At 29.4% G+C, this 9560-nt stretch overlaps 1 protein-coding gene across 1 annotated transcript; it reads right to left on the bottom strand.

Annotated features, from left to right (window-relative positions):
* Nucleotides 1-4667: 4667 nt before the first annotated feature.
* Nucleotides 4668-6799, bottom strand: LOC119614619 (ADP-ribosylation factor 1; the record flags this gene model as incomplete). Its single annotated transcript, XM_037970734.1, has 3 exons — nt 4668-4973; nt 5033-5401; nt 6574-6799. Coding segments are annotated over 3 exons (901 nt in total), but the record flags the coding sequence as incomplete, so codon positions are not given.
* Nucleotides 6800-9560: the final 2761 nt, after the last annotated feature.

Genomic DNA, 9560 nt, shown 5'->3' with positions numbered 1-9560 from the left:
TTTGTTCCAATGCCTGTTTTGTCCACTCAACCATTAAATATCTTGAGTGCCAATTCGCGTTTAACAACAAGCAGCAGCAGCAACAACAAACAAGGTTTTAAACATTGAAATAAAGTATTTGAAACAAAAATGTTTTTCTTGTTTTTGACCAGATTATGACCATTCTCGGTCCAGTAGTTGGGTATAGCTAGTGAACCCTTTTTTTCCACCTCAAATGTTTTTTTTTTATTGTGTTTCTTTGTTTTCATTTCTTTTTCTTTTCATTTAGTGTGGTGTATTGTTGTTTTTTTTTTTCGAGGAAACTTTGTCTTGCCCATTTGACTGACCTTTTCATTGATGTTGTTGCTGTTTGGGTTGTTGTAGTTATTGTTGATTTTATGCATGCCAATATTGAATGAAGTAAGAGTTGGCATTAATCCGCAAGCCGCAGACGTAAAAGTTTTGTGTAATTGATCCAGCCAACCAAAAAATACAATTGCCCTTTTGCGAACATGTTAAATGTTTGAATTTGTATGAGTGTGGAGATTGAGGGTTATACCCTGCAAGTATTTTCTATAGCGGAAATGGTCAAGAAGTTGCAACAATGCTATCAGTTTTCACGGCACTAAAATTACAAATTTTTTTAGTCTTTTAATAAAAGCGTCTTCCAAAAGGCATGTAAAAGTTACTTCTTGAAGTCACTTGGGTAGAACATACAGAAGGAAGAAGTTATATCAAAGGTTCAACAGTTATTCTAAAGTTAACAGATTGGACTTTCCGATGATATAACACAAATTCATAATTGATAGTGTCTTCTCTCTGTTTTTTTTTTTTTTTTTTTTTTTTTTTTTTTGGGAAAAAAATTGATTTCTCAAACTTTACTTCAGAACAGCACAATCATCTAGAGAACTATACATTGGTCTCCTCCAACTATGAAGTATTGCTGTTGCGACGATTTTCAACAGTTTGCATTCTAAATGTGTGATGGGTATACTTTAATATGTAAATATGTTTATGTGAGTGTGTATATATATTTATGCAACATATATGTACATGTTTCTCGCACATGTATGTGTTTTCTGTGAACAGGTGTTAAATTGTTGCTGAAATTCACACGAGCATTAAATCTGCATGACATACAGCAAGCAAATAGGATTTTCTATAAGTTATGCATTTCATTATACATATGTAGGTACAATGTACATATGTATGTATGAATGTATGTAGGTGTATATACATATGTATTTATATGTACATATATGTTCGGAATCTGAGATGCGATTTTCGATTTCATAAAGTTTCTTTTCAAAAATAATGAGTGATTGGTCCAATATATTTTTTGGAGAGACTTGTGTATGGGAATTCTTAAAATCTGTAGGGAAAGAAATTATGAATTTCCAAAAATTCTACTGACAAGAATTCTTGAATAATTGATTTGTATATAAAGATTTGGAATTCTTCTCGACCATCGTCTGTAATATAATTCGAGTTTTTTTAAGGTCTATCTAGTACGTACAGGCTACCTTTTTTGTACTTATCAGCTACTCAGCTTTGGTTTCAGCAGAATGCCTCAATAGTCATTAAACAATACGTTCCACTGTCTTGGTGAAGACCGTTGTCAACCTTAGATTCAGTCCCATTAGACGTTTTCTTTTGGGTGCCGTTAAAGACGGATATTATGCGAATTATTCGGAAGTACCTAATCCACATTCTTAGTGCAATAAGCAATGTCTTGAAAACTTGAGATGACGAGCTAACGCAGAATATTTTAATTTCGTTGTGGTTTGGGGATTGTCAGATTTTATTGATTCTAAATTCTGAATGTTTCTTTTTGTTGGTGACGTCATTGTCCACTTTTATGTATTGGAAGAGCCTTGAGATCGGATTATTTTCGATACCAGCTCAATGCTATGAACTTGTGCAATATAAAATACGATTAAATCGGATTGTTGAAGTTCATGTTCGGCTCGCGATTTTACCACTTTTGTCTTTTTTTTCTTAGGGTCACATTAAATCACTGAGCCGGTTAACAGTGTAGTTACGGGCCAATATAGAATGGGAATGTGCTGGTGAATTTGTGTGCTCGAGTTTTCGAAAAGTTGTTCCGGGCATTGAGTCGTATTTCACTTGAAATAAAAATCACTTTTAAAACTAACTTACAAGTTTATTAATCGAAAAACTAAATAAGTAGTATAGAAATTTTCTAAAAGCAGATTTTTCTTTAGTAGATTCTAAGGATATAAGGATCTCTCTTTGCATCTGTTTATTATACCATTCATGTGCAAATGTGTTATTAAAAAATAGAACACATAAAAAATTGTAATCCAATACTTATATGGGCAATTTCGTGTCAAGTGACCCAACACAAATTTTCAGCTCTATCGGTCAAGAACTTCCGGGCTTAGAGGCGGTCAAAGTTGGATATTTTGGTCATACAGGATTTTATTCAGATTTTAAGTATTAAGGCTTTGCTGCACCTTTTTTAGTTTAGGAGATATGTGGTTTCCGAAATTACCCGCTTTTACAAGGGGTGACGCGCTCATGCTATGAGAATTATCCGAAAATAATCCACATTCTTAATGCTAATATCGTCCAAACATTCGTGAAATATTTAGATCCACATTATTAATGCTAATATCGTCCAAACATTCGTGAAATATTTAGATCTAGAAACAATCAACAGATCAACAAAGCCTGGAAAAATTAAGAGGTTACACATGGGTCCAAAAATTACCGTTTGTTGCGGTTTTTAAGTCTGCGACATCATCGACCCACTTTTGGCACCAGTTCAATGCTATTAAGGCGAATATACATATGTACATATAAGTTTTACTTGTTTAACACAAGTATTTTTGGAGATACAAATGTGTTTCATAAAGAAATAGGAGCTAACGAAAAATTTCATTAAAATACATACAGTGGTGGAAAAAATAATAGAAACGACTTTATTTTGTGATGAAAACTGTATTTTCTCAAAAACTACCAGTTAGAATTCGATGATTTGTATCTTAAATAAATGGTATTTAAGTCTACTTTGCTATGATATATGGAATTTTTAAGTTTTTTTGCTACATCGCATTTTATTGAACTAAAAAAAAATTGGCATTGGAAAAAATAATAGAAACGATTCACAGTATTACACTGGGGACACATGCTGAGATTTATTAAACTGCGTTTTGTATTTATTTTAAAATTTTTTTTTTTTTAAATATAACCCTATTATATAAAAACATCAGAAAGATATTCTTTGTAATATTTTTTCAAAAAATAAACGTATTAGATTTTAGAAAAGGTAATTAAATATAAACAAATTTTATTTTCCTCATTTAAAAACATTCTGTTTTATTTTTCGCAATAGATCGTATTGGGTCTATATACTAGTATTAATTCCCAAACAGTACTATACCTAAATTTAAAATTAATTTTCGAAATTTTTACATTTCTTGAAATTTTAGTTTTAAATTCAACTTATTTTACCTTTCCATCAAGATACTTTAATATGTAAGCCCCTTTTTAACCACCAAGAACGGGTTGATTTGCCAAAATGTGAAATATTGCTCAAAATCTGGGTCTAAAATCGGTGGATTATCATTATCTGTAAACGGATTCAAAACTTCTTCGGATCGAAATCTTTTCAAGAACTAATTCTTTAAATAATTTGAAAATGTTAAGCAATTTCTTTCACTGTTTTAACTTTTTATTTAAGAAAATTTTAAAGTCGTGGCTCCAATTCAGCCGTCAGAGCTCATATGGTCAACAAGGCGTTGAAAAAAGCACCCGTTAACATAAAGAACCGAGGAAACAGTATATTTTGATATTGGGAATATCAATTACTATTAAAATTTTTTAAATAAGTACAAAAACGTCGTTTAAGAAATTTCAGCTTATGTCTCCAGTAATACTATGAATCGTTTGTATTATTTTTTCCAATGCTAAATATTTTAAATACCAAAAAAATTCGATGCAGCAAAAAAACCTGTAAACTCTATATATCATAAGAAAGTAGTGTTAAATACCTTTTATTTAAGATACAAAACATAAAATTCTAACGAATAATTCTTCAGAAAAATTATTTTCTAGCGTAAAATAAGGTCATTTCTATTATTTTTTCCATCACTGTATATGTACACAGAGGGAAAAATAAATATACACGTCTGGTACCAAATTGACACCAAATTTTTCAATAACATCCGTTGTCAAGTATGTAAATACGTACAACAATACTATGCAATGTTGACAACGCAACGTTATCAACATCGCAACAATTCGTTGTCGCAAAAAGCTCTTTAAATATTGTACTCGACTTACGTCAAAATATTGCATTATATCCCTCTTATCATTTAAAGTGTTTCAAAAATTAAGCTTTAAAGAAAATATTTCATATCCTTTTAACGCATCTTGTAATATAACATAAACTGTACTAATGTTAAAATGTCCTTTGATATCAAAGACACAAACCACAGTTAACATAATCTAACTCAAACATACATACATCATACATTTACAGCTTAACTGTTATCAACATACGATATCCTATTAGTTAGGCATTGCCATATTAGATTTTAATATTTGCTAAAAAATAGAAATTTCATTATATTAATTTCTTAAATTCTTATTAAATTTTATGACTTTTTATTAATAAATAAATGGCTCTTTTTTAATTCCGTATGTTTTCAAAAATGTAAATCCTAAACATTTGTATGCTCCACTTCATCACTGCAGAATTTCACTTTACCATTTGGCACTTTGCTAGAAGTATCGTTTGTTATATTAGAGGAAGTAGAATCTTTTAACACTACTGTTGATTGTTGTTGTATGGTGGAAATGCTACAAATCTTTGGCGGAGCTGTGCGTGGTCTCATAAGACTGCGTCTTAAGCGTTTGCGGGATAAACGCCACAACTTTTGGCGACTGGAGGACTTGGGAAAACGTTCATATTTTTTGAAATTTAATTTACCCTCTGCCACCAGTCTGTTGCGTTGTTGTTCCCAAGTCTGCAATGAAAAATAAAAAATAATTCTTAAATATAAATTCTTCTTAAGATTTTACAAACCTGCATATTTTTATCACAGTTTAAGCGCATATGTAGTACATTGTAATTATTTAAAAGATAAGAAACCAACCACTGCATTCCTGATTTCAAGTTTATGTTCATATTTGCATCCTTTTGTTCTGTTCTAGGGTCATAGCAACACATTTTTATACTGCTACCATAGGATACAGCCATTTTTTGTATGCTGAATGTGTTTTCAATGTCATACAATTGTATACTTTCATCGGCTAAGTCTGCTTTCGTGGCCACCAATAAAATGGGTTTAGCCATTATGTATGGATTTTTCAATACATTTTGCAGTAGTTTAAATGATTTCTTTATATCGTCGTATTTCGAGGACATATCGAAACAATAAATGATGCCCATAGTCTGTGATAAAAAAGGGGGTTTGTAAAAGAATTTTTATGAAAAGTTATAAGATTTAAAATAATCATATAAAATTATTAATATTAATACATTTAACATGAATTATTGGAACCATCAAAAATCTTAAGTATAGACTAGACTTAAACTAGACTATAGACTTGACTATAGACCTGACTATAGACTAGACTATAGACTAGACTAAAGACTAGACTACAGACTAGACTATACTTAGACTAGAATATAGACTAGACTATAGACTAGACTATAGACTAGACTATAGACTAGACTACAGACTAGACTATACTTAGACTAGACTATAGACTAGACTATAACTAACTATAGACTAGACTATAGACTAGACTATAGACTAGACTATAGACTAGACTATAGACTAGACTATAGACTAGACTATGACTAGACTATAGACTAGACTATAGACTAGACTATAGACTAGACTATAGACTAGACTATAGACTAGACTATAGACTAGACTATAGACTAGACTATAGACTAGACTATAGACTAGACATAGACTAGACTATAGACTAGACTATAGACTAGACTATAGACTAAGACTATAGACTAGACTATAGACTAGACTATAGACTAGACTATAGACTAGACTATAGACTAGACCTATAGACTAGACTATGACTAGACTATAGACTAGACTAGACTAGACTATAGACTAAGACTACGTAGACTAGACTCATAGACTAGACTATAACTAGACTAAGACTAGACTATAGACTAGATAGATAGGACTAGGACTATAGACTTAGACTATAGGACTAGACTATAGGACTAGACTATCGACTAGACTATTAGCCTAGACTATAGACTAGCCTTATAGACTAGACTATAGACCTAGACTATTAGACTAGGTACTATAGACTAGACTATAGACTAGACTATAGACTAGGAATATAAGACTAGACTATAGGACTAGGACTATAGGACTAGACTATAGGACTAGACTATAGACCTAGGACTATGAGCCTAGGACTATAGACTAGACTATAGACTAGACTATAGACTAGACTATAGACTATTACTATAGACTAGATAAGACATACTATAGACTAGACTATATATTAGACAAAACTCTGTTGAGGAAAAATATTACTGTACTTTTAATTTTGATACCAAATTTTCTGTTAAAATTATTTACTTACTCCCACATAATAATGATGCCATATCCTTTGCATATCATCACTGCCACCAACTTCCGTTAGTGAACACATTGCTTCCATTAGCTTAAAATTGTAATTATGTACACCATTTGTTGAATCGTAGTCTAGACGCTGTGTTTTCGACAAATAATGAGCAATTTCGGTTTTTCCACTGCCACTCAAACCCAGTAACAAAAATTTTAATTTTTTATCTGGAACAATGCCAACACTAAAATATGAGGAAAATCAAATAAAAGAATCATTTATTTAGATATACTACAAAACATATTTTGCATTTCGAATGGCAGTGAAATGAAAAATAGTATTTAGTTTATTTTTTCAATCATAAAATCGTATTTATTTTCTTTCCCCAATTTACCTATTTTGTGGTTTTCTATTACAACAGCAGCAGCAACAACGTAATGTATATTTACACAAAGTTAAACCCATTTAGTTCATTAATTGTCATTACAATCATTTTCAGTGTTAATTAAATATCTTGTTGAAATAATTTTTTGCAGTATAGTATACTGCTTCCTGCCAATCTACTTTGTATGAGGTTTTTCTATTTAATTTTTTTTTTGGTAAGTATTTATGACTTGTTAGTTTTCTATGAAAAGAGGATTTTAGTCTGAAATTTAGTTTGTTTATTATTATTTAACTTGTTATTGTTTGTAATGCAAATGTTATACCTAGTTAGTAGTAAATATTTGTTAAGTTGGTGGTTGTTTAGTTAGTATTAGTTTTTAGTTGCTTGGTAACCTTTTTGGAAAATAGCTAATTGAAACCCTTATTAAGTTAGTTACTAAACAACAGAGTTGTATTTTAAAGGTTTTAGTTACCACAATATTATGTTAAAAATTTCACTTTTAATTTTATTAAAACTCTTAATTGAATCATTAATTTTGAAAGTGGTTTAAGTCAAAGTTAAAAACATAAAATATTCAACAAATTACCTATAAAATTAAAAAATATTTAGAAAATCTCCAAAAACTTTTTACCATAATAAATAGACACCAACTTCTCTAAATTAACGAAATATTATAATGAAAATATGTATTTACTTTATTTTCGCATAAAATAATATTTTATTAATAAATATGCCTCTGCCTTTCTTATTTACCCAAAAAGTACCATTTACTTATTTGCCCAACACTATTAACATGTTGCTTTTTATTTACTTTTAGTATAACAAAAATAACAACAACATCAATTACTACTTCTCTAGTTATTTGCCATTCTTCTTTAGTTTGCAAGAATTTTTAAAGTGGTCGGCTGTAAAGTGATTTGTTACGTATTATAATTAATCTAATGTGTTAATTAATAGCCTAAAATAAAATATTTTTGCATTAAATTATAATTTAAATGTTGCTTAACAAATTTATATAAAAATATTTTAGAAAAGTGTTTATTTAATAAGTGAAAAAAGTGTGTAAAGTTATCTACAAAAAAGTAATGTAAATTTTAAAGCCGGTTGTTGTTTGTATGAAGAAAAAAAGCAATGCAAGTGAGAGTGCAAGTGGGAGAGAATATTGTTATGTTGCTGTTGTTGTTTTTACAAATGCTGCTTATACATGTTGCTAGATGTATGAAACATGTTTATTGTGACAAATTTGTTTAAGGTAAGTGATGTTTTGATTTTTTTGTTGCTTTAAAGCTCATTTAAACTTGAAATGAAATTGTGCGACTTTTAAAAAGCTTTTTGAAGCTTCTAGTAAAATTACATACATATTTGTTTTATATGAATCTGAATAATTTTTTAAGAGAAGAGGTGGCCTTTTTGGAGTTAGTTAGTTAGTTAGTTAGTTAGTTAGTTAGGTAGTTAGTTAGTTAGTTAGTTAGTTAGTTAGTTAGTTAGTTAGGTAGGTAGTTAGTTAGTTAGTTAGTTAGTTAGTTAGTTAGTTAGTTAGTTAGTTAGTTAGTTAGTTAGTTAGTTAGTTAGTTAGTTAGTTAGTAGTTAGTTAGTTAGTAGTTAGTTAGTTAGTTAGTTAGTTAGTTAGTTAGTTAGTTAGTTAGTTAGTTAGTTAGTTAGTTAGTTAGTTAGTTAGTTAGTTAGTTAGTTAGTTAGTTAGTTAGTTAGTTAGTTAGTTAGTTAGTTAGTTAGTTAGTTAGTTAGTTAGTTAGTTAGTTAGTTAGTTAGTAGTTAGTTAGTTAGTTAGTTAGTTAGTAGTTAGTTAGTTAGTTAGTTAGTTAGTTAGTTAGTTAGTTAGTTAGTTAGTTAGTTAGTTAGTAGTTAGTTAGTTAGTTAGTTAGTTAGTTAGTTAGTTAGTTAGTTAGTTAGTTAGTAGTTAGTTAGTTAGTTAGTTAGTTAGTTAGTTAGTAGTTAGTTAGTTAGTTAGTTAGTTAGTTAGTAGTTAGTTAGTTAGTTAGTTAGTTAGTTAGTTAGTTAGTTAGTTAGTTAGTTAGTTAGTTAGTTAGTTAGTTAGTTAGTTAGTTAGTAGTTAGTTAGTTAGTTAGTTAGTTAGTTAGTTAGTTAGTTAGTTAGTTAGTAGTTAGTTAGTTAGTAGTTAGTTAGTTAGTTAGTTAGTTAGTTAGTTAGTTAGTTAGTTAGTAGTTAGTAGTTAGTTAGTTAGTTAGTTAGTTAGTAGTTAGTTAGTTAGTTAGTTAGTTAGTTAGTTAGTTAGTTAGTTAGTTAGTTAGTAGTTAGTTAGTAGTTAGTTAGTTAGTTAGTAGTTAGTTAGTTAGTTAGTTAGTTAGTTAGTTAGTTAGTTAGTTAGTTAGTTAGTTAGTTAGTAGTTAGTTAGTTAGTTAGTTAGTTAGTTAGTTAGTTAGTTAGTTAGTTAGTTAGTTAGTAGTTAGTAGTTAGTTAGTTAGTTAGTTAGTTAGTTAGTTAGTTAGTTAGTTAGTTAGTTAGTTAGTTAGTTAGTTAGTTAGTTAGTTAGTTAGTAGTTAGTTAGTTAGTTAGTTAGTTAGTTAGTTAGTAGTTAGTTAGTAGTAGTTAGTTAGTTAGTTAGTTAGTTAGTTAGTTAGTTAGTTAGTAGTTAGTAGTA

Source organism: Lucilia sericata, unplaced genomic scaffold (assembly GCF_015586225.1).
Source record: "Lucilia sericata isolate MDLA Ls3-8-SP2 unplaced genomic scaffold, ASM1558622v1 Contig003148F_arrow, whole genome shotgun sequence".
Lineage (NCBI taxonomy): Eukaryota > Metazoa > Arthropoda > Insecta > Diptera > Calliphoridae > Lucilia > Lucilia sericata.
This window is presented reverse-complemented; position numbering and strand designations above follow the sequence as displayed.